Genomic DNA, 25,862 nt, shown 5'->3' with positions numbered 1-25,862 from the left:
ATCACGGTTCGGTACGAGTTCAGTACAATGGAGGGAAAAGCAAAACAAAAATGCAGAAGAAAAATATTTTTTAGTAGTTTTATTTATTATTTAATAGTTTTATTAATAAAGTAAAGGCATAGAACCAGTTTATTTGTGGTGCACTGACAATAGTTTTATATAATTAGTTTATTATTTAAATTAATAAAAAGATAAAAAGACCTTGAGATATGTTTGGTATTTGTACCTGAATGAATTGAAAATTAATTTGCTACATTTCAGATTAATATATTTGTTTTCCTTAAAATTGTAATTAACAGTAACTTAAACACTTTGCAGTTTGAATGATGTCAACAAAATGACGGAGTATGTTTTTATGTTTCCACTGTTCGATTGCGCCCGCGCCTCACGCACACACACACACTTTGTGGCTTTTCGATCGCGCCCCCCCCCCCCCCCCTCTCTGTCTCTCTCCCCGCCATTTAATAGGCACTGTTTTTGTTCACATTTTCATTTTTATTCTGACAGGACAATCAAATAGGCTAGATTATGCATTTATTTATTTATGAAGAGAAAGTTGAACAGAGATTGTAGGTCACTTTTCAGGCTTCATCTTTAATGTTTGTCCAATAAATCGCAATTAGCTTTGTGCTTTGCTACTTTTGATATGAAATAAAGTCTCAGCTTTCAAATTCTGTCCATTTTATCACAAAATTCAAACAATAAACACCGTTTTGACGCTCTTTAATGTGGCACGAGAGATCACTGTAGCGCCTCAGTTCAAGCGGAGCGCGAGTGAAGGCGATAATTCCTTCCTTTTTACTACGTTACAGAACGAAATAAACATGAATGAACATCAGAAAATATGTTGAAAGATACAGTCCAACTTACAGAAGTCCGTATCATGTCTCCCATGTGATTGCTCAGTGTTTCATCCGCAAAAAGACGGCAATAAAACAGAAACAGCCCAGTTTTATAAAAAAACGTGTATTTAAATGCAAATGCAAAAATTATTAGGAATTTTTATTGCTGTCCCCCAGAAACAGGGCCAAGCAACCGTCCCTAAGCTACAACAGGAAATGCACTTAAAATTCAGGACATTAAGTTTTCCATGTGTTCTCCTACCTATGAGTTGAAATGTCTTTTCATGCACTTGGCCTGACCTTTGTCTTGTTCCTCAAGGTTTGTGACGCGCTTCATAGACCTCGATGGACTGACGTGCGTCTTGAACTTCCTGAAAACGATGGACTACGAGACCACCGAATCTCAGATCCACACCTCACTGATTGGCTGCATTAAAGCCCTGATGAACAATTCTCAGGGACGTGCCCATGTGCTCGCACATTCAGAAAGCATCAACATCATCGCGCAGAGCTTGGCCACCGAGAACATCAAGACCAAAGTGGCCGTTCTGGAGATCATGGGTGCTGTTTGCTTGGTGCCCGGAGGACACAAGAAAATCCTGGAAGCCATGTTGCACTATCAGAAGTTCGCCTGTGAACGGACGCGATTTCAGGTGGGCAGGACAATTCAAGGCTTTTCTCTCATAGCCACATTGGGCCTCATTATTCAAACACAAATCATTCATAAAAACCAGTTGTACATAAATTGTCCCTTTGAATCAAATGCAACAATTAACACAGAGAGATTCGTTCTGCTTGTGTTTCATGACTGTTGAGACTTATGAATGAAATATTAAGAGGTCTTTCTCCTTTGTTGTTCTCATTCTTTCTCCCCATCTTCTCGGTTTACACATAGACCCTTCTAAATGACTTGGACAAGAGTACGGGCCGCTACAGAGACGAGGTGAACCTCAAGACGGCAATCATGTCCTTCATCAACGCGGTCCTCAGTCAAGGAGCAGGGGAGGTAAGCGCTACTTTCCCCACATCTGCATCTCATTAGATTCAAATCATCCAAGAGTTTCTCCCTGACTTCCAACGTTTCATTTACAGACCAGTTTGGAGTTCAGAATTCATTTGCGGTATGAATTTCTAATGCTGGGAATCCAACCAGTGATTGATAAATTACGGTCCCATGAAAACTCCACGTTAGATCGGTAAGTGCTGTATTTTGAGACGCGCTGTCCTCAAGTACTTGGCCGAGTTCTGTTGAGCTTAACGTGCAGTCGTCTTTTATTACTCTTCAGGCATTTGGACTTCTTTGAGATGCTACGAAATGATGATGAATTAGCCCTCGCTAAGCGGTTTGAGAATGTACGCTCTCTGTCTTAATTTGTTTTTGAATATAGCCAGTTTGTTTCAGTAGTAATTTCAAGATTGTCTTTGTTTGGTTCAGGTTCATATAGACACTAAAAGTGCCACTCAGGTGTTTGATCTCATCCGGAAGAGGATAAACCACACGGACGCCTTCCCGCACTTTATGTCTGTCTTACAGCACTGTCTTCATATGCCTTGTGAGTGATGTCACTTCCCTTCCATAACAGTGTGAACAAATAAACCTCATAATATTACCTCGTCATAAATAATGCCACTTGCAAAAGAATACCATGGTATATAGTTTTGGACATGCCACTATGTTAATACCATGATTAATGGACATGAACAATGTTTTTTTTATCATGTACACTCCCTTCTAAAAATTTGGGGTCAGTAAAAAAAACAAAACAAAAAAAAAAAAAAATTAAAAATTAATTAAATTATTCAGCCATGATACATTAAATTGATCATAGGTGACAGTAAAACATTTACACCAAAGATTTCTATTTCAAATAAATGCTGTTCTTTAAACTTTCTATTCATCAGAGATGTACAAACTGTTTTCAACATTGATAATAAAAAGAAATGTTTCTTGAGCAGAAAATCAGCATATTAGAATGATTACTGGACGATCATGTAACTGGAGTAATGATGCTGAAAATTCAGCTTTGCCATCGCAGGAAAAAATGTCATTATGACATGTTAAAATAGAAAACAGTTATTTTATACTTCAAATAATATTTCACAATATTACGGTTTTCACTGTATTTTTGATCAAATAAATGCAGCCTGGGTGAACAAAAGAGACTTTCAAAACCATGAAAAACTCTTAACAGACCCCAAACTTTTGAACAGTAGTGTATATATTTGCATTGTATTGGCCACTGACCACTTTGCTCTCTGCATAACGGCATCAGCCCTTAAAAACATATCAGTTGATCACTGTAGTGAACGTTGTGTAGTTTGCTTGGAAGTGTTGACATCATCTTTGCTCTTTGCTCACAGACAAAAGAACTGGGAACACTGTGCAGTACTGGCTCCTTCTTGATCGAATTGTCCAGCAGATTGTCCTACAGAACGACAAGGGTCACGACCCCGATGTGGCTCCCCTTGAGAACTTCGACGTGAAGAACGTGGTGCGAATGTAAGTGAGGGACAGTCCAAGAATTTGTGTATCCAAAGAAGTAGTTGAACATTTGTGTCCTCAATTCCTCTCATTTATTAATGTCCTGAGCTTTTAATGCCCTCTAAAACTGTCAGCAATTTGGTACATTTTGCAATTTCAATTATTTAGCTCTGAAAATTATAATCCCAAATACATAATCCAGTCTCAAAGTCAATTTGTTGCAAGCCAGCCATCCACCTGAATCTCATCACATTTTAGGAAAGCGCCAGGCCATAGATTTTTCAAGATATGACTGAACGTGATAATCTTAGAACTGTTCAAATAAACACATCTTTGTGTCATCTTTCTGCATGGGATTAATTAGAAGTGAGACACAACTTAACTTCACTCTAGTTCAAACAAGTCGGAGGCTGAGAGACGGTCTGGGACAGTTTCAGTCAAATAAAAACAAATATGCAGAATGCATATGGAAAACATTTGGTGGTTTGATCAAATGTTACAGAGCTGAAATTTGACTCTAGTTTTAAGGCAACAGGGGCTTCTCTGATTTCTTAACATTTCGCACCAACGTTCCTTGGTTTCCTGCTGGTCCTACCCGACTAATAGGAAGCCATTGTTGTGCTTTTTAAAGAATTATGAATGCCAAGTTTTGTGGTTTAGGGTCACATGGTGATACTTAAAACTATAGTTCACCCAAAAATGAAAATTGTGATCGTTTACTCTCCCTCATGTCTTTCCAAAATTATATGACTTTCTTTCTTAAATGGAACACAACATTCTCCATTCCTTTTATGTTCTGTAGTAGAAACAAAATGATATGGGTTTATAATGATATGAAGGTGAGTAAATGATGAGAGGATTTTGTGTGAACTATCCATTTAGCCATTCATAAGTGCCCAACACTGCTCTCTTGTTCAAATTTACAGGTTGGTCAACGAGAACGAGGTGAAACAATGGAAAGAACAAGCAGAAAAAATGAGAAAAGGTACATGACCTCTCTATGAGGCTAAGGGAGTGTTTAGCCATAGGTGTTTACATGTACCTTCGTTAGCATGGGAATCAGCGATGACATTGCTGATGTTGTCAAATAATGAAGCATTTTGATTTCAGTTTTTGTTTTGTTTTTTGGCTTGAATCACAGAGCATAATGAACTTCAGCAGAAGCTGGAAAAGAAAGAAAGAGAGTGTGATGCAAAAGCCCAAGAGAAGGATGAAATGATGCAAACGCTCAATAAGATGAAAGAGAAGCTGGAGAAGGAAAGCAGTGAACATAAGCTTGTTAAGCAGCAAGTGGCTGACCTTTCTGCCCGGCTACATGAGATGAGTAATGTATGTTACATACGCACATAAGCACAAAGTACCTCTTCCAAAACCTAGTTTTCTCTCTGTTGGCAGCTACATTTTAAGGCAACAACCTAACTGAAACGAAACCTTATATGTGACTGAATTGGAACAAGCTCTAAGTTCCTTGCCAAAAGAAAAAAGTATGATGGTTTGCTGGCCTGTTTTGGCTGCGAGTTGGACTGATCTGGTGTCAAAAGAGACCAGATAATCCAGCTAGACCATCTTAAACAAACTAAGACCAGCAAACCACCTTAGGATGTGTGTGTGTATATATATATATATATATATATATATATATATATATATATATATATATATAGATGAAAATAAAATACAAATATACTAATATTCTAATCCTTGGCTCTCTTCTTGGAAGAAAGAAAATCCCTGAGTTTGTCACTTTTGCCCAGAATGAGGTTCCCCTTACTAAAAGTACTGTAGTTGTAGAATGGTATTGAATGATTACCATATTCATGTACTATGGTATTTCCAAAATAAACTAAGTTACTTCAGAGAATACTATGGTAATGTTATGTCTAAAATAATCATGGCAGTTCCAGTGGTGCTTGTTTGTTTGTGTATAAGCCAGCATAACTGAAACAGCCTGGAGCCTTTGTTGCCTAAAAATGCAGTGTCAACAGCTCACTGGGGTTTGGACCATACTGTTTTGATTCATAATTATAACAGATTCAAAGCCTCACAACACTTTTGCTTCATGTTCCTACTGTATCTTGTTTTTTTTTAGAGGACAAATATCCCAGGTGGCCCCCCTCTCGTCACGTTGGCCTCTGGTAGCAACCCACCTCCACCTCCAGGTCTAGCTGGTTTTCCTCCTCCACCACCACCTCCAGGTGGAGCACCCCCACCCCCTCCCCCTCCTCCTGGCGGACCACCACCTCCACCAGGCCTGCCCGGCTTTGGTCCTCCTCCCCTGGGAGGTCTTCTGGGCTCCACGCTGACGAAGAAGAACATCCCTCAGCCGTCCAATCCGCTTAAGTCTTTCAACTGGACCAAACTCGGTGAAGTGAGTTAATAAACGTTTGCAATTACATAACTGTTAGTCTTTAGAAATGTTCCTCTTTTTACATTTTTGAATAATTCATTTATTTTTAAGTCCTTTGATGTGTATTCATGGTTGATTCATTATTCATCTCTGTCTCACAGAATAAACTGGAAGGGACATTATGGCTGGAATTGGATGAAATCAGGGTTTACAAACAATTGGACTTGGAGGATATTGAAAAAACATTCTCCGCTTACCAGAGACAGCAGGTATAAGAATTCTTTGAGAATTTGTACCCGTCTGCTCCTGTATTGTAAATATCGTGCACATTGTTCCAAATGCATTCTATGAATAATACTGCAGTGTCAAACTAAAATTAAAAACCCACTCCTTGAATTTCTGTACCTCCCTCTGTATTCTCTATTTTTCTGCCTGATGTTTACACCTGCCCTTTCATATATTTTCTGATCTAACTAACACTTTCCTGCTCCCTGCTTGCCATAAAGGACTTTCTGTTCAATAACTTTAGACAGGTAAGTGGTCTCTGGTCCTGTCTCTTGAGTTTGGTGATAATACCATGGCACTGACAATTATAATTTTTTTGGACATGTTATAGTTTGATGGTACTCTCTGAAGTACTTTGGAGTACCATATGAATGGTTAAATCTCACAAATAAATGTCCTGGTTATATTCCACCCCCAAAATCAACAGAAAAGTAATTATATTTGGCATAAAGATAATGTTTTGTTGCATTGTGACATTATTTTCAGAGCAATTAAGCACACTTTGCAGTTTACAATTCTTATACAGTACTCTTTACTGTATTACAATAAAAAATAAATGATTTTTAAAATTAAAATAAGCATATAACAGTACAACAAATAATACAGTGATGTATAAATAGATCTTGGTCAGGGTTTCAGTACAGTCTTTACTGTATAAAAGTTTTAGATCAAGTAATTTTCACAACTCACAACTTTCAAAACTGCTTAAGAGTTGTTGTCTACTGATTTATTTTTCAGGAAGATGTTTCGTCAACTGAACAATGTTGTTAAACAAAAGTGCAGTCCATTGAAAGGACTGTATTCTATTACTCACAGCCTCATTTTCATTCTTGTCAAAAATTAAATATGGTGCTTCCCTGACTAAGGTCTACACCTTAAAAAAGAGTTTTTGCATTAAAATGTTTTATGTAAAATGTAAACGTAAATAAGTACATTGGTGTATATCAAAGTACCGTCTGATACTATCACAGTACCACGGTACCACCATAGTACTTTTTATGTAATTTTCACCGCATTCTTTATGTAGATAATCATCAAATTGTTGTCTTTTGTAGCATTCCTTAAAAACGCGATGAACCAATTGACCTACTTCAGTTTATTAGTGAGCATTTCAAGATGTCTCTGTTCGTAATTAGCCAAGTTGGATATGAGGCATGCAGTTGGTTTTGCATGCATCTGGAGTTTATGCAACAGTGAAGGAGACAGATTTCCACCAACTAAAAAACAAATATCCCCCACCCTTGTTTTTGGTCAGATTCCCTTCCACTCCTTTCACCCTCTCCCTCCCTCAAATAAAACCTGGCGTGCCATCATCTAAACACGCAATTTCTTGCTGTCTGCTCCCCAGCTGACACTAAAGTGGATGAGATGACTGTTTTCAGCCTCTGTTGTTGTGGATGTCTGGTGTGTTCGGTCATGGATATGTCATTATCTTGAAAAATGACTTTGTTTGGATTTTACTTTAGAGACAATTTAAGACAACAGGTGTCTTGCCGGTTTCACATTCGGGTGTATTTGCTTGAGTCCAAATCTGCATTTGATTGTTTCTAATGACTGTGGTTTTGCTTTTAAACTATGTTATGATGTTCAGAACCACACTGCAAAATGCTTTAGTCTCTTTTTTTTTTTTTTTTACACCAACTTAGAGGACAATCAAACACTGATTTGCACCAAAACCTCAAGTGTAAAATCAACTTTAACCTGGTCTCTCATAGTTTTTTACCCCTTCATTTTAATGTGATATTGATGCTGACCTTAACTCCATTTGTCTTTCTGCAGAAAGAGACAGAGGATGACGCGGTCACTTCTAAAAAGGTCAGAGAATTGTCTGTTATTGATGGTCGGCGTGCGCAAAACTGCAACATCCTTCTCACCAAGTGAGTCTGTAGTTTAGAAACCCATAGACACCATCTTTGACCATTTAAGATTCATTCACAGTAATAAACATTCCTGCATGACTCACTGTCGAACAATTCTCTGTTTACTTAAGCCATTTTGAATGATCCTAGCATCACAAGTCACCATAGCAGTGGTGATAAACATATCTCCCATAAGCTCACTTCATGTGTTTGATTTAATTATATAGCTGTGAACGAAGCCTGGAATTCAGCTATTTTAAACATTTACTGCATCAGCTTTTTTTTATTGAGGTCCTGTTTACACCTGGTATTAAGATGCGTTTTGATCGACCGGATCATCGACCGAGGGAGACGCATTTCCGTTTACACCTGGTGTTTTAATCTGTCTCTTTTGTCCACTTTCAACCACTTCTGTCCTGATTTCTTCTAGGGGAGGGTTTGTTGATGGGTAAATGTGTGGGTTTTTTCAGATCTTTCGATCTAATGGACAAAATAAGCTCGCGCAATTTACATTTGAACGCGCCCGGAGATGACGGAAAAACACACGGAATCAGGAAATCAGTAATGTTGAGAGAACATTGTGTTTGGTACGTTTTTCATCTTCAAACCAAACTTGGGTGTCCAGCCGACTAAGTTTAAATCCCATCTGGCTAGTGCGCTTCCCATTATGTTTACTAGGGGTGGGAATCTCTAGGCACCTCACGATTCGATTCGATTACGATTCAGAGGGTAACGATTATCGATGCATTTTTTTTTTGTGTGTTTTGTGTGTGTGACTACTTGTTACTTTTAAAGCAAAGTATTTATGATGACCCATAAATAATTTAATTCCAATACTTCCTATATTCATTTTATTAATAAAACAAAAGGAAGTGATTTGGCAAGTCAACTGTAAGGTTACATTTGCCAGCATATGTCCCAAAATTGCAAAGAACCAACAGGAAAATAAATGTGTGCCTTTACTAGCAGCATACTTGTAGTAAATGAATACAAACTTCAGCATATTCTGAATCTCTAGCATTTAATAATAGACTTCTAACCAACATCCTCTTGTTATTTCCAATGAGCAATATAATCCTTCAGACAAAAAAACATTTTGCTGTAGCAAAATCACAAACAGTTTTCGTTCAAAAATATAGAATTATGCGCCAGCAGTTCTCATACAAACATAATGCTTGTGGACTTGCGCATATTCTGAATAATTAGTTACATACAAAGCCGCTCTTATACACAACTAAATAATAAAGAGTTATGACTTCAAATGTTTGCTGTATACCACAATCAAAAACAGCTTATACAAAAGAAGTGAATGAACATCTGGAGAGAACGCAGTCAAAATGTAACTTTTTGTGACTGGCATTGCACTGATACATACTGTGACTGTGGAGGGCAGTATAACGTACGTATAACAGATCGGTTTACAGCATATTGATGTGAAAACTAAACAATACAGAAAGCAGCTCTCATACAAAAAAATACTAAATAGGTCACAATGAAATTACCAATTTTCCATACGTTACCTTTTAACAAAGAGGGTGCCGTTTGAATTTGGCGCTCAGCCATCATGCGTCTCTGTTATGTGTACGCCACAGACTGTGTATGTCCGCTTTAGAGTTCCGCCTTTTGCGTTCCGTCAATATTATGTTATTAGAAAAAAGAAAATTGATTTTTGACATTTGTGAATCGATTCAGAATCGTCCACGTCCGCATCGCGATGCATCTAAGAATCGATTTTTTTCCCCCACCCCTAATGTTTATGTGTTAGGTCAGTAGGCGGAGAGTAGGCGGTCTTTTGTGGCTGTTCGAACACATTCGACCACATGAGCATCTACAATACGAAAGCAATCTGGTTGAACGCGGTTTCGACTACCTCTGGAAGTGGTCAAAAGTGGACTAGCTCGAAACTTTTTAGACCCCGTTTACACCTGTATTTAGCGTCATCCACTTGCGATCCGATCGACCAAAAAGCATATTAAAGGCCCACTGAAGTGCCTTGGAACCATAGACTGTAAAGCTTGGAACGCACAGCTTTGTATGATGCGTTGACGTAATTTCCACTGAAACAGGAAGCTAAGGTGGGACATATTGAATTGCTCCTCCCCCTTTTCAAATAGCCAATAGCGTTTAGTTTACAGACTAGAAGTCACACTTAACGGCACCATGGAAGCAAATCTGAGCGCTGATGATACGTTGGATTCAATAGTAGAGGTTTGAATAAATTCTAGCCATTTCATTCTTAACCAACGTACAGTTGGAAAACGAAATAAAACTCGAGCGTTTGAGCAACCGAACACACATCTTCACCCATATTGCTCCGTGACATGTCAACGGCTGCTTTGGCCAGGTGGTATTTATAGCATAGGGGGGCGGGACGCTTTAGATTCTAGAGAGCATTTGATTGGACAGAATATGTGATGAAAAGCTGAAGTCCGCGGTGATGTCATAAAAATCCGTGATCCATTTTAGCGGAAGTGAGAGACTAAGTTTTGAATGCTTATATCTCCTAAATGTAAATTTTGTCATTGTTTTGGAACACACCAGCTTATTCATTACCGTAAGGCTAACATATACATACTAAAAGCTAAAAAACTAACATTTTGATTTCAGGGGGCCTTTAATGCAGGTGTTAACAGGGCCTCAGAGATTTTTTTTTTTTTGTGATATAGAAATATGACTCTGATATTACTTATCAGAGAAGGCCACACCAGTGATTTACTTAAATCTTTTTCTTGCAGGTTAAAACTCTCCAACGAGGAGATCAAGAGAGCCATACTGACCATGGATGAGCAGGAAGACCTACCTAAGGATATGTTGGAGCAGGTGAGATGCATCGCCACATACTCCATCAATTAGCTCACACTTTACCTCGTAATTCCACATGGCTTCTGTCCAAAACAAACCTGTTTTACTGCAGTGGATTGACGTCAAACATTTCAGAACTGTGATTAGCTGATACAGCGTCTGCACAGGCGGGGAGTTTAATTACATAACCCCGGCAGTCCAAGCCAGCATGTAATTATTGTTTTGCATAATTTTTTTTGGCAAGACACCATATCGTCCTTGCATTTTTGTCATTCTGAATGACGGGGAAATTTGTTGTAGTTGGTAAAAATATAAACCATACTGAAGCCTTTCCACATGCCTGAATTCAATCTGTTGTGTATATCCTGCTAGTGGAGGCTCAAATCAAGCACATTTATAGTTCAATTAAAACCCGTTCAAGCCATGTAGCCATTTTGGTAATAAAATGCAGCTTTGTATACAGTACCTCAACCCTGTTTAACCTTTAAATCAAATCACCAAATAAGAGCAGCAAGTAAATAGTTGTAACATTTTCCAAATGGACTTGAAAAGCAATATAATGGCAATCAGGTTTTATAAGTCCTCTGATTGCTGTTGTTTTAATCTGAACAGTAATCAAACAGTTATTGTAGTGTGACGGGAATGCATGTTCACATAATGTATATGTGTTTGATAGGGCCACATTGCATTAAAGCACTTAAAAAGACTATAATATACTAAATTGTAAAAAAAAATTATGCTTTATCTTTACATTTTATTTCATGAATAAACAGGCTTTTTTGCTACTGTATCTTTAAGACTTCTCTTTCAAAACGACCTCTGATTGGTTGGCCCAATTTAGTCATTGTAATTCTTTCCCTCCTTCCCTGCAGCTGTTGAAGTTTGTGCCAGAAAAAAGTGACGTGGACCTTCTGGAGGAACACAAACATGAGTTGGAGCGGATGGCGAAGGCAGACCGCTTCCTCTATGAGATGAGCAGGTAACGGTCAATTTAGGTCACTTAGTTTAGGGTATAATAAATAATGTTCATCAGACTGGACAGAGCTGTCAAAACACAATATCTCCTAAATGGTGCTGCCGCACAACAGCTACAGGTGATGTAGAGGTCAGTATGTGGAAAATAAACTCTTTTACAGGATGACGTTCTTATCTTGGTCTGTCTAGTCTCTCGCTATAATAATCTTTGACTTCAGTTACCAAATGCAGTTTCCCTCAATTTGGCAGTCCGAAATTGTCTGGAAACATGTCGTCATTTTTATGACCTCTTCATTGTGCGGTTCTTAATGTCATTAATTTCTGTGGAATGTCAGCCAACAAAGACATAAATATAAAAGCAATGAAGAATGGGCGGCTCCATCAATTAATAAAATATAAACAAGTTGCAGGTGTTAATTTTTGGACTTTTTTTTTATTATTATTTTAATATGGGAAACAGAACCCGTGTCTCACGAACAGGCGTGCTTCAACAGAACAATGAAAAACCACAGAAGAATATTTGTCTGTTAATGTTACAGACGTTTTGTAGCAATGCATTATGGGTACACCTCTTGTAAAAAAAAAGTTTTTTTTTTTTTTTACAGTCAGTTTTTAAGATCTATTATTCTATTCTAGTATGCATTTATTTTTATATGTCATATACACTACCAATCAAAAAATTTGTACACATTTATTCTTTGACTATTTTCCACATTTAGAATAACATTAAAGTCATCCAAACTGTTAAACAAATCAAAACTTATATTTTATCAGTTTAGCAGTAGAAATTCAAACATAGACTAACTAATGTTGACATAAGCATCAAGAGGTTTTCGTTGGACACGTGTTCTTTAAAATAAGTAATAAAAAATGGGAAATAATGCCAATGTTAAATCAATGAATCAAAATTTGATGAATTTAGATTTAAACAAGTGTGTCTACATTTAAAAGTAGACAATTTATAATTGTCACCAAAACTAATTTCAAGCATTAAAGCCTTCATTTTTTTAAGAGCATAAAATCTGGAAGTGTAAATGAGATATCAAATATTTATGTTGTTTTGTTTCAATTCTCCTTTTAAACTGCAGAATCAACCACTACCAGCAAAGACTGCAGTCTCTTTACTTCAAAAAGAAGTTTACAGAAAGAATAGCAGAAATCAAGCCGAAAGTGGAAGGTAAAATCTGATACCTCTATCAATCATGTGTTCAATTCTATACTAGACTTATCAATCATATGTGTTCAATGGTTATGTTCTATACTAGACTTATCAATCATATGTGTTCTATGGTTATGTTCTATATTAGACTTATCAATCATATGTGTTCTATGGTTATGTTCTATATTAGACTTATCAATCAAATGTGTTCTATGGTTATGTTCTATATTAGACTTATCAATCATATGTGTTCTATGGTTATGTTCTGTACTAGACTTATCAATCATATGTGTTCTATGGTTATGTTCTATACTAGACTTATCAATCATATGTGTTCTATGGTTATGTTCTATACTAGACTTATCAATCATATGTGTTCTATGGTTATGTTCTATACTAGACTTATCAATCATATGTGTTCTATGGTTATGTTCTATACTAGACTTGTGTGAAATAAAGCATACAAACACCTTGTAGGTTATGTAAGGTGTAATGTTAAAAATGCTATTTGCCTCCCACAGCTCTCAATAAAGCATCTAAGGAGGTTCTTCAGAGCAGGAATCTTCGACAGCTTCTGGAGGTGGTGCTGGCCTTCGGGAACTACATGAACAAAGGCCAGAGGGGCAATGCCTATGGCTTCAAAGTGTCCTCTCTCAACAAGATCGCTGACACCAAGTCCAGCATCGACAAGTAAGACAGCGCTTCGGTTTGTGCAAGTACTGCATATTAAACTCCAACCAGCCATGCACTTACACAAGCTGTGTGCGTTTCTCAATAGAAACATCAGTCTTCTGCACTACCTGATTACCATTCTTGAGCAGAAGTACCCTAAAGTCAGCCTGATTCATGAGGATCTGCACAACGTTCCAGAAGCGGCCAAAGTCCAGTAAGCACTAAAACAATCAAGTCTCACTATTGCACCCACTTAAGTGGTTTTAAAGAGTGTATGTAATGAAATGGGAATGTAGGAAGATGCTTAGGATACGGCTAAGTAGGATCAATGCCATTGTTAGTCCAGGAACAACATTTTAAAAAGATATTCCAGGTTTATTACAAGTTAAGCTTAATCGACAGCACTTTGTGGCACAGCGTTGATTACCACACAAAATATTTTCCACTTGTCCTTTATTTTCATTAAACAAAGCAAAATTCTGGCTTACAGTGAGACACTTAAAATGGAAGTGAATGCAATCTGTAAATGTTAAAATACTCTATGCCTCAATAGTACAGCAATAAGTCATAATCAATATGCATATTAAAATGATTTTAGTTTGAAAAATTAAATTACTGACCTTTTATGTGAAAAGTTATATCAAATTTATTACTGTGACAATGCAATGCCATAAACCCTAAAATGATTTAAGCAGCTTCAAAGCTCAAATAATACGTTTTTTTAAAGAATAATTTTAAGTGCTTTTAAATCCTCTAAAAAATGATTGCCTCTGTTACATCGATTTAATTTATTTGAAAGAAAATGAGGAATGGGTTGAAATTATTTTTAAGGTAATCAATATTATGCCACAAATGCTTTTAACTGTTTGGGGTCAGTAAGATATTTTAAGTTTTTTTTTTTTTCCCTGAAAATTCCTTCAGCCAGAATGCATTGAATTGATCAAAAGTGACAGTTAAGACATGTATAATGTTACAAAATATTTCTATTTCAAATAAATGCTGTTCTTTTGAACTTTCTATTCATCAAGAAAATCATGAAAAACAACAACATCACAATTGATTTCAACATTGATAATAATAATAATAATTACAGCAAATCAGCATATCAGAATTTCTGAAGGATCATGTGATCTGAAGACTGGAGTAATGATGCAGAAAATTCAGCTTTGCCATCACAGGAATAAATTCCATTTTAAAATATTATAATTAGTTATTTTTAATTATAACAGTATTTCACAATAATTCTGTTTTTACTGTATTTTTGTTCAAATAAATGTGTTCTTGCTAAACACAAAAGACTTCTTTGAAAACATTTGAAAAGTCCTACCAACCCTTGGAACGACTTAGTTCTACTTACTGAATAGTAGTGTGTATTAAACCCCAAATATTGCTTTAACAACCAATCAGATGTTAAGGATAAGGCATGAACAGTATCAGCCTATCATTTCACTCTGATTTTGGGGTAGATTATAGTTCGGGATAGGGTTAGCACTTTGTTAGACCAACAAAAGTTGTTGATCCAGGAACATTTCCTATTTGGCAAAACCATAGTCACTGTGTGAAAATAATGTTTGATGTGATTCATTCCTCAGCCGTTCGAAATGAGATTAAAGGGTCTGCAAATTGTCCAGTGAAACATTATCTCTCATTATCTCCCTCTCCAACTTATTTTTCTTCCTTTTTTCCCAGCATGACTGAACTGGAGAAAGACATTAACAATATGCGCACTGGCTTAAAAAGCGTGGAGACGGTGAGCGACATTCTCTCGTTTTGTCTACAATTACAATAAGCTCTAGAGCTTATGAGGTCATCCAGTGTAGCAAATGTATCTATTTATACACAGCCGTGCGATATAATTGGCTAAAACATTATTTATGGTTTAAACACTTGAAACTAGACATTTCAAGGTTTGAAGGCCCTTGCTAGATTGCGAAGGTGTTTTGAGTGATCACTAATGGCTGTGTATTTGGGATGAATTGGCATTTTGCTCTAAATTGAATGCACTTTTTCTATTCTTTAAGTCATGGCCTTACTTGTGTCCATTCCTTGATAGCAATCTCTCTTTCTCAACAGGAGCTGGAGTACCAGAGGGGTCAGCCTCAGATCCACGGCGACAAGTTTGTGTCTGTTGTGAGTCAGTTCATCACTGTTGCTGGTTTCAGTTTCTCTGAAGTGGAAGACTCTCTTCAGGATGCCAAGGAATTGGTAAGATCGAAAGCACACAACAGTTCACTGAACCTAAGGAGATAATAGATGTTAAAGGTTTATGAGGTTTGAACACAGCAAGGCCTGTCACTCTATCCGGCCGCTTAAATGTGAAAGCTCACATAAAGTCGATCCGCTGCAGCTTTGAAGTCGCTGTTAAACGTCTGAGATGACAGATTTTTCTGGCACACATAACTCAGAACTCAGACTTGCAGAAGTTAAATCACTGTTTTCGTTGGAGTTTATCGGGCTTCTGACCGTCTGTGTGGACATTGGAACCGCTGGAAACATGGGCCGTAATCTTTAACTGCTATAGGCTGAAGATTAGTTTCAAAGGCGGGTTGGTTCAGTCTGATCGTGCTCATGAAGCTGCACATGGATTTGTTGCTATTGCAGCTGTCCACTTCTCTAGCTGCTTTTCTAAAGGGTTGGCAAAGGGACACATGAAGGTTTGATCTCAGTGAGAAGTTGAGGATCTACTTCCGCCATATCTGGATACCTGTCTCAAATTTCATTACATTCATACACTACTATTCAAAAGTTTTTTGTTTTTTTTTAAAGAAAAGTAATACTTTTATTCAACAAGGATGCATTAAATTGATCAAAAATGACAGTAAAGACACTATATAAAGACTTTTATTTCTTTCTATCATCAAAGAATTACATAAAAACATTTTTTTTATCACAATTCCCACAATAATATAAAGCAGCACAGCTGTTTTCAACATTTATAATAATAATAAATGTTTCTTGAGCATCATATCAGAATGATTTCTGAAGGATCATGTGACTGGAGGAATGATGCTGAAAATTCAGCTTTGCCATCACAGGAATAAATAACATTTTAAAATATATTAAAATAGAAAATACATATTTCAAATTGTAAAAATATTTCACAATATTACTGTTTTTAAACAAATAAATGCAACATGAACATAAGAGACATCGTTCGTTCAAAAACATTAAAAAACCTTATCGACCCCAAACTTTTGAACGTGTGTATGTTTTTGAAAGAAGGCTACTCAAGCTTTGATCAAAAATACAGAAAAAAACAGTAATATTGTACAATATTATTACAATTTAAAATAATAGTTTTCTATTTTAATATACTTTAAAATTTAATTTATTTCTGAGATGCAAAGCTGTATTTTCAGCATCATTACTCCAGTCTTCAGTGTCACACGATCCTTCAGAAATCATAATGAAAAATATATTCAAATAGCAAAAAGTTATTTTAAATTGTAATAATATTTCACAATATTAAAGTTTTTAGTGTATTTTTGATCAAATAAATGCAACATGAACATAAAAGACTGTTCAAAAATATTAAAAATCTTACCGACCCCAAACTTTTAAACTAGTGTATATGGGAAGGAGATCAAGGAGATCACTAGTTCATTCTAGCGGCCTGGACCTGATCGATTTATTACGTCAGTTTTTTATTACTCACTAAGTTCAAGTGCCAAAGAATCCTGCATAAAATAATATATGACATGAAGATTAAGAATCACCCTCCTAAATGTCCTTGTCTTTCATTCTACACAGTTTGAGAAAGCCGTGAAGCACTTTGGGGAGGACGTCACACGCATGCAGCCCGATGAGTTCTTTGGCATCTTCGATCAGTTCTTACAGGCCTTCAGTGAAGCTAAACAGGACAATGAGAACATGCAACGACGCAAGGAGGAAGAGGAGCGCAGAGCCCGCATGGAGGCGCAGGTAACGTGTCCCTCTCAAACACATGTACACGCATCCCCTTTGCAAGGCCCTCTTAAAAGTGTTGGACTTACACTCACATCATTTTATACATATATAAACAAATTGTTTCCCCTTTCTAAGTAAAAAAAAAAACAGTTATGAGTATGTTCAGAAAGGCATACTACCATTTCAAAAGTTTGGAAACATTACTATTTTTAATGTTTTTTAAAAAAAAGTCTCTTATGCTCAGCAAGCCTGCATTTATCTGATCAAAAATACAGAAAATACAGTAATATTGTGAAATATTATTACAATTTAAAATAATGGTTTTATATTTGAATATACTTTAAAATATAATTTATTTTTGTGATGCAAAGCTGTATTTTCAGCATCATTACTCCAGTCTTCAGTGTCACATGATCCTTCAGAAATCATGCTAATATGATGATTTATTATCAATGTTGGAAACAGTTGTGCTGCTTAATAATTTTTTTTTTTGTTTTATAATCTTTTGTAACAATATATACAATACCGTTCAAAGGTTTGGGGTTAGTAATTTTTTTAAAAACTTTTTTTTAAAAAGTGCTTTTTTAAAATGCTTTTATTCAGCAAGGATGTGTAATAAAAAGTGATAGAAAAGATTTCTATTTTGAATAAATGCTGTTCTTTTTAACTTTTTATTCATTAATGAATCCTGATAAAAGTATCACAGGTTCCAAAAAAAATATTAAGCTGCACAACTGTTTCCATTTTCAGCATCATTACTCCAGTCTTCAGTGTCACATGATCCTTCAGAAATCATAATAATATGATGATTTGCTGCTCAAGAAACATTTCGTATTATCGGTGCATTATAAATGTCTTCACTGTCACTTTAGGGCACAAGTATAAAAAAAAAAATTTGTAACAGAGGTTTACTTGAGTCAAGATGCACCAGCTTACTTGACTTTAGGGGAACTAATGATTTCACTTGTAGCCACAATCAATACTTGTCTGTGTCAGACGGTCGTTTTTAGTCATTGTGTCAGGTTCGAAATAGAGTTTATCTCCAAAAATAAAATGCATCTCAAGAGCTTTTTTTTTTTAATCAAAAAGCGCAAGAACATGTCATATGTAATGTAAATCCTAAAACCAGCAAACTGAGAATTAATCAAAATAAAGACATGGGACAGACAGAGGGAAGGGGGTTATGAAGAATATGTCCCTAATTAACTAAAAAATAGTATGCTGCCTATAGTATACCCTGTTAGTATGTAGTACTGCACTATTCCATTAAGCAAACTAAACACCTCCACAATGACAGACATTAAGACAAAAGGAAAACCTGCAGTCGTGATTAATGGAAATATGTCTGTGAACAGCTCAAGGAACAGCGTGAGAAGGAAAGAAAATCCAGAAAGGCCAAAGAGAACTGCGAGGAGGATGGAGAATTCGACGACCTGGTGTCTGCACTCCGATCCGGGGAGGTGTTCGACAAAGATCTATCGAAGATGAAGCACAACCGTAAACGTCCCGTCAAACAGAGCGCAGAGAGCAGCAGAGAGAGGCCCATCACCAAACTCAACTTCTGAGGAGCGCTGCCTCCTGCTGGTAGAGATGAGACATTACACCCGTGTGCACAATGCTCTACCACTGTTTATTATCCAGGCCCCATTCGTGCCGACTGCCAAAATACTTCTGGAAGATTTATAGAGGCTTTTCTAAACATGTAAATCAGTTGACAGTGTTTGTGTTGAAGATGACTGGAGTTGTGCACCAGGGAAAGAACGAACAGAAAGGGCTACATGCTTTATAAACCATCACAAAAAAAAAAAAAAAAAAAATGTACACCCATTTTCATAGTTTTGATTCCATGACAACCAGAAGCCCTGTTTATTTCTGTCAGCTCAGATACTGCATATGTTTTTGTTGATTTTTTTTGGTAGTGTTCAACCAGGACTATCAAAAAACAGGCCTTGTTTTGCAATACGTGGTGTGGTAAACACTAAAAGTCAGTGTTTTCGGAAGCAAAAGTGATTTTTGCCAAATTTGAATGATAAAACCAGTGATACTTGTATGATGTGATTGGCCTGTTTTAATAAGTATTTTCATTTTGTTACACTCAAGCACAAGTGATCGTTTGGTAAAAAACTAAAAACTGTCCATTCCAGACCTGTTAAAGCACAATGCACAACTTTAGAGAAAACGACCTCTTGTATAAAATTTCATTGAAATTAAAAGTGTTTATTATAATCTACCGATGCCATGTATTACATGTACTGACAGGAATTATAGTGGAAATATGCTGAGGTCAAACTTTGATTGCAAATATATTGTATAGAGACAAAACGACATGCACAATATACTTTTTTTTTTTTTTTTTTTTTTGCGGTTACCAAAAAGAACATTCATTTAAAAGAGCTGTGGATGCAAAACCTGCATCTTAAGCAAACCAAACTGTCTGCCATGCATGTATATTCTTGTAATTTCTGTTTGTGTTTAAGGTTGTATATATGTACATATACCCACTGTTAACTCTTCTGACCAAGGCTGTTTCTTAGTCCTTGACACAATTTTGTGCTAATAATTTTTCCTGTTGATCAGATGCCATTAAATCTTTTTCACTAATATTTCTTTGTAATACTTTGTAATAGTTTCCTTTGTTGGCAGGATTGTTTCATTTTCTTTATTTATAGAATCCATTTGGATGTAAGATATGTAATCAATAAACAAAACCCTGAGGGTCATTCCATCGGTGTATGACTGATGATTTGCAATCTGAATTCATTCTTTTTTTTTTTTTTTTTTTTTTTTGGATCTTACCAACATTTTTTTTTTTTTTACAACAATTTTTATTATACAGACAAGAGTTTACATTAAATCATTAAAGAGACGAGCATAGCAATCTGAATTCATTCTTGAACTGCAACAAGATTTAAGTGAAAATTAATTAAATAAATAAATAAGCGTCAAAGAGTAATCTATGAAGAGTAATCAAACACAATCATTACTTAAAGGAAGAAAGAATGGATAAAACTAATTCAAACTTTATTTCAGGCAGACTGCTTTCAAAGATATATGGCAATGTTTAATAGCTAAAGTGTCTTTGATATTTAAAAAATGAATCATTTGAGTATTTAAAATGATAATGCATCTCTTTGCTGTTATTGAAAACAACAAGGTAAGCTTGTTTAAATGGTAAAAAAAAATGAATATGATCATTTATGCCTGCTAATACCATCTCAAAAATACATCCATTTCAAGGAAGGTTACATATAAAAGACCCAGCAGTGCTTTTGTAAGATTGGATTCTCAAAACAATATACCTATCTAAATCTCTAAGTCAGGTCTTACATTGACATAAATCCTGATAAATGTTTGAAGAAAAAGTCTGATTTTCATAAAATAAAAAAGCACTGATATATAGAAACATGAGTGCTGGTTTAACCCCTCACATCAAACTAATAAATGGCAGTCTGATGCTATAGTCATATATAATACATTTATAAAATTCATAATTTGATAAACTCATGCTCCAATGTGACAGTCTGAAACAATGGAAATTGTTTCAAATATTTAAAAACTGATATTAATGCATTCTGTGTTCTGTAAACCATGCTACATTCAACATTTAAGGCAGTTTGTTGTTCATACAGGTTTGATGTTGATCTTCCAAAATGGCATACTTCAGAGAAAATTTAATCTACTTTTTCTGTCAAAAAATGCTGAATTTTTGACAGTTATATAATATAATATGCTTTTTTTTTTTGGTTACAGATTATTAAAAGGAAATTGCAGTGTGATTTGGAGATATGTTTACTACATTATATGAGGTTCAGTCATGGTTCTGGATGTCACAGCATGTTTTGGAAATGTATGTGTAAAAGGTGTGTATAAACAAGCAAAGAAATAAATTTCACAATGATGAAATCAAAATGTTATAGCCCTATTTCTTAAAGACCATGTCAATATGACTGATCGGTTACTTAGTTACAAAACTCTCAACTCTTTTAAGTTTGGCTGTTGAAGGGGCTATATAAGAATTTTCACGTGTTAATCGCTTATTATTGCCAATGTGTGAACAGCTTATAACGAAATGTAAAAACGAGACGTTCTCCTACTTCCTAGATTGTCTATGAAAGCCTGTGTGGACCATAGACAGTATATACGGTGTGGACTGATTTTTACGTGAATGACTCGGGACGTTTTTGCCGGCAAATCAAAAGAATGTGACGTTTCACGTGTTCGTTCAAATATGACGGCGCATTGTGTGCCAAACGGCCGTTAGCTGGTTCCCTCCACAAAAACCCAATAGGATTTTCCCATAGGCTTTTGAATTATCGCTAAAAAACAAGCTCTGTGATCAACAAAAGTTTATGATACTTGCACGTTTTGTCCATCAAGATAATTATCACAGATGAACACAACTATGAATTTTGAAGCCTAAATGCAGTCGCCAGAAGTAAAAAGCTAAAGGTAGGCTATAAACGAACTACACCACCGGTCCCTCACCTTCATTAAGCTTCCAACAACTCTTTCAGTTTTTATCTAAAAAACAATTTCCCAGAAAGTTTGAGACAATAGTTTATAAGAGCACAATTATAAGCATAATGAGGCTGTAAAATCAGACTGAGTTTAACTGTTCGGCGTGATGACGTTAAAAATGCAGAAAAAGCGTGTGTGTCATACAAAGAAAATGGATTTATTCAGACTATGGTCTCACATCGCCAGATCTGAATTGTCTCCATAATTTATAATCAAAGTACCATCCATAACAGTGTCATTTTAATTACCTCATCTGTCGACATGATGTCGGTGAATTGCAGAGCTTGTGCAAACATATCCACATCGCTACGATCGAATGCTTTCTTAACTGTCATTACTTTTGCAGCACATATTTACATATTCATCTAAATATCGGGGCTTCATGTCTCTTGTATGATATGTGTGCACGAGAGTGAGGACGAGCTGCAGTTCACTTAATGGCCACCGGTGTCGCTAATAACAAGGGTTTCTGAATTCTACATATAGCCCCTTTAATATTCCAGGTCAACACCTCAGAGCAGATGATGAAGATGTGGTTTTAGGCTATGAGAGATTTCTGTAACCATTCGGCATTCGGTTCTTTCACAGTGTTGTAAAGCATTTGCATTAGGCTCAAGAGGGACTTTCATCTTGGCACTTCACACACACATACAGTCTACACACTATATCTGCTGATTCATTACAATAATTCAGTTATACTTGGAGAGTTTGGTTTTCAAATATAGGTTGGTGGTAGCAAAAGTGTTAAAAAAACACAGTGACACTTTATAATGACTTATAAGTAAATCATAAACATTATTAGAGTATATAATGCATAACAGATCTTAAATTCATGTACATTGAAATAGTCATGAAATGTATTTTTACTTATAGGCCTATTTATATTTAAAGCTGAAGAATGTAACTTTTTTACCACTGTGTCGCTATAAAAATTGTCCTGTTTATTTTGAGCCACTCAGTCTATACAGTGGCTGCATCTGAAATCGCATACTTTCCTATTATATAATAGGAGAAAAACAGTATGTGACAAAAGAAGTATGTCTGAATTCGCAATACTCATAAAAGAGTAGGCAAAAAGCACTCGGTTGACCTACTACTTCCGGTGAGATTCTGACGTGTGCATACGATGGACACTTTACTATCCCATGAGGCCACGGGAGAGGATTTATGAATGGCAGTGAAGCGATGTAACTGAAGCTGGTAGGTCACATGATAATGACAACATGGTAAATGTAGTGTGTCCAGATTACATTCACACTACACACATTCATACTATATAGAACATACGTTTTAGTGGTTGTGAAATAATTTAAAACAAGTACCTACTCAAGAAAGCATGCGATTTCGGACGCAGCCACTGACTCGACCAATGGCGTGAGTTGGGGGCGGGGTAAGCTCCACTTTTACATTTCCACTAGGTGGCGCTAGTGACATAGAAACGACATACTTCAGCTTTAAAAAATAAATAAATAATAATTTCTGAAATCTGAAGGGAGGTAGGCTACAGGTGATTTTTTCCTTGCAGCAAAATGAAATGTTGTACACATTAAAATAAATATGTACACATTTACATAGCCAATTGCAAAATGATATACACCCTACAGAAAATATCACAAATAATTTTTTTATTTAAAGTGATTTGAATAGTGATTGTCAGCTCCTTTTGTCAAAATCGTAATTGTTTAACAAAATAGCCTATTTAGTAATACACTTTTCATGTAATAAACATGTTTTTAAGCTCTTTTAAGATATAATGACCCATAGGAAAGAAAGACATTGACAGCATAAATATAATTTAAGGATACAATCTGATATTAAGGGTTTCTAGCTAAAATATCAAGAAACGGCCTCTGGTTATATGCAAATGTGAATGTGATATGCAATCATACAAAAAAAAAGAAAAAAAGAAAAAAAAGTTGTCTATAATGTTGCATGTTTCCACTAGTTAAAGTAAAAGTATTGCAAAAATGTATTTGTTGAATCCTTCCCAAATTAATTTCTTACAGCTTAAAAATGTAGGTAATAATGTCATTGCATTAGAAAAGAAAATCAAACTAAGTGGAATTTGAGACTCCACTAATGTCCAAATCCAAACTTGTTTGTTAAAATCTAAAACCTAACAAACTTCTCTTTGTTTGAGCTATATGTTTGGTTAAAATGAAATCCGCCTGACTTGATTTTGTTATCCAATGCAATAAATGTAATTTTAGAATTTTAAGTGTGACCCAAGTAAATTTTTGGGCCCACCTGTAGCACCTCCCTTCGTTAAAGTGACAAAGTTACTTTATTTCTATAAAATTACAAAGTCATCATAAAGTGTGAGCGCATTACAAACTGGTGTCAGCAGTCTCAACTTTGGGCACCGCGGGTTCAGTGATTGTATCCGGATGCGCGTCTCTGCAGAAGAATACCGCCGGGTTTTTACAGGCCCACATGGCCACATCTCCCCCATTGGCCGGGCTGGAGGAAGACAGGCGGCTGTTTGCCCCGTGCCGGCTCACGTACCGGTCCCGAATCCGATCGGCCCGAGTCCGGACCGTGTCCCTGCGCTGCGTCTGCGTGGACAGGTACGCAGCGATGTTTCTAGTCCTGTATCCCTCCTCTCTGCTCCGGCCCAACAGCATGGATATATTCGGGTTCCTTATGGCATAAATCAACGGGTTGATGGCACCGTTAGCCCATGCCATCCAAATGGCCAAAGTATCCATAGCGGGGTTGAAAGAGTATCTCCCGAGCGCGGTGATGATGCCCATCAGACAGTAAGGGCCCCAGCAGAAGATGCTGAACACGATCATGATGAGCACGGTGGTGGCGGTGCGCATCTCGCTGTAGAAGCGCAACAGGTGCGCGTAAGTGGTCACCGGCCGCACCCTGATCTCCGACAGGCGGACGGTTTTACAGATGTTATAGTGGCAGAAGCACATGAGGGCGAAGGGAAGCAGGTAACACACTACTATTAAAGCGATACTGTAGGTGGTGCCCATCCTGGAGGTGCCCGAGTGGAACACATACATGCAATGGTAAAAGCCCTGTTTGTGCACCACCAAGCGCCCGGAAGTCTCCATAAGCAGGTACCAAGGAAACGAGAAGAGCACAGCGGAGAACCAAACGGCCACCAGCAGCTGGATCGCTCTCCTCCGGCCGATTTTGGCTTGCGGCTGCCTGACGATAGCGTAATACCTGTCGAATGAGATGAGAGTCATGGTCAAGGTGGAGATAATGCCGAAGCAGGTGTTAAAGAAGCCGTTGGCGATGCAGAAGGGCTCCCCAAACATCCAACTGCCGTCCTTGCTGAAGAGCATCATGAAGGAAAAGGGTAAACAAAGAACGGCCGTGAGAAAATCAGAGAGGGAGAGGGACATGATGAAAGCGTTAGTGACCGTTCTCAACTGCCTGTGTTTGATTATAACCACCACGACCGCTGAATTACCCAGACTGGACAGTAAGAAGATGGCCAGGAGGAGCAGCGCCTGCGCGGCCACCGCGATGCCCTGGAGAACCGAGTTCCCCTCCGAACTCCACACTGGGGGGTTGCGGGTCATCTCGCCCCCGGCTGTATAGTTGCTGTTTACAACGGGTTTGATGCTCACAATCTCTAAAATGAAGCCCGAACCTGACATGTTGTCCACGGTCGTGTTGCTGATGCCGGGGAGATCCATTGGACACGGTTAGGGCGCATCCACAGGGTGGAAGAGAATTCATCCCTTGTCAGTATCTCCCGTGTCCGTATCACAGTAAAATGAGTATGCGTTACGATGTCACGGATGGTCCCTATGTAGTTCTTTGATGCCATACACTGTGCTTGGAGTAAATAACGCTACCCCGTGCCCTCTCCTGTTACAGACTGAGCTGACAATACCGCTCTCTTGCTGTTAATGCGAGACGAAACGCGGTCATTCCGCTAGGGGGCGCTGGGAGGCCCAGAAAGCCAATTCACCATTGAGACGCATTCAGATTTTACGACAGTTTGTGTTTCACTGGAAACATGTTTGCTCTAAAGTTTATCATCTTTTTT

At 37.0% G+C, this 25,862-nt stretch overlaps 2 protein-coding genes across 5 annotated transcripts in view; one reads left to right on the top strand and one right to left on the bottom strand.

Moving 5' to 3' along the window:
* The window catches only part of daam1a (dishevelled associated activator of morphogenesis 1a), a 53,381-nt gene extending 33,730 nt beyond the window's left edge, over positions 1 to 19,651 (top strand). For 2 of the 4 annotated variants that reach the window (XM_079853397.1, XM_079853398.1), the window contains exons 6-26: positions 1,162 to 1,495; positions 1,738 to 1,848; positions 1,935 to 2,038; positions 2,129 to 2,195; positions 2,278 to 2,395; positions 3,204 to 3,342; positions 4,251 to 4,309; positions 4,466 to 4,653; positions 5,414 to 5,692; positions 5,833 to 5,940; positions 6,178 to 6,204; positions 7,736 to 7,833; positions 10,551 to 10,635; positions 11,490 to 11,596; positions 12,681 to 12,769; positions 13,273 to 13,441; positions 13,530 to 13,637; positions 15,113 to 15,173; positions 15,497 to 15,628; positions 17,174 to 17,344; positions 18,685 to 19,651. In XM_079853397.1, coding sequence (XP_079709523.1) covers positions 1,162 to 1,495; positions 1,738 to 1,848; positions 1,935 to 2,038; positions 2,129 to 2,195; positions 2,278 to 2,395; positions 3,204 to 3,342; positions 4,251 to 4,309; positions 4,466 to 4,653; positions 5,414 to 5,692; positions 5,833 to 5,940; positions 6,178 to 6,204; positions 7,736 to 7,833; positions 10,551 to 10,635; positions 11,490 to 11,596; positions 12,681 to 12,769; positions 13,273 to 13,441; positions 13,530 to 13,637; positions 15,113 to 15,173; positions 15,497 to 15,628; positions 17,174 to 17,344; positions 18,685 to 18,894 — 2,764 coding nt within the window. In that variant the 3' untranslated portion in view covers positions 18,895 to 19,651. The remainder of the gene's footprint in view (positions 1 to 1,161; positions 1,496 to 1,737; positions 1,849 to 1,934; positions 2,039 to 2,128; positions 2,196 to 2,277; positions 2,396 to 3,203; positions 3,343 to 4,250; positions 4,310 to 4,465; positions 4,654 to 5,413; positions 5,693 to 5,832; positions 5,941 to 6,177; positions 6,205 to 7,735; positions 7,834 to 10,550; positions 10,636 to 11,489; positions 11,597 to 12,680; positions 12,770 to 13,272; positions 13,442 to 13,529; positions 13,638 to 15,112; positions 15,174 to 15,496; positions 15,629 to 17,173; positions 17,345 to 18,684) is intronic. The other 2 variants (XM_079853399.1, XM_079853400.1) reach the window with 1 other exon arrangement.
* Positions 19,652 to 20,150: 499 nt separating this feature from the next.
* gpr135 (G protein-coupled receptor 135) lies at positions 20,151 to 25,703 on the bottom strand. Its single transcript, XM_079852839.1, has one exon. It carries the CDS (start codon positions 25,504 to 25,506, stop codon positions 24,175 to 24,177), a length of 1,332 nt encoding a protein of 443 aa, XP_079708965.1. The 5' UTR covers positions 25,507 to 25,703; the 3' UTR covers positions 20,151 to 24,174.
* Between the last annotated feature and the right edge of the window lie 159 nt (positions 25,704 to 25,862).

The sequence above is a fragment of the Squalius cephalus genome (assembly GCF_949319135.1).
Source record: "Squalius cephalus genome assembly, chromosome: 20".
Taxonomy (NCBI): domain Eukaryota; kingdom Metazoa; phylum Chordata; class Actinopteri; order Cypriniformes; family Leuciscidae; genus Squalius; species Squalius cephalus.
Note: the sequence above shows the minus strand (reverse complement) of the source record. Positions and strands in the feature narration are given on the sequence as shown.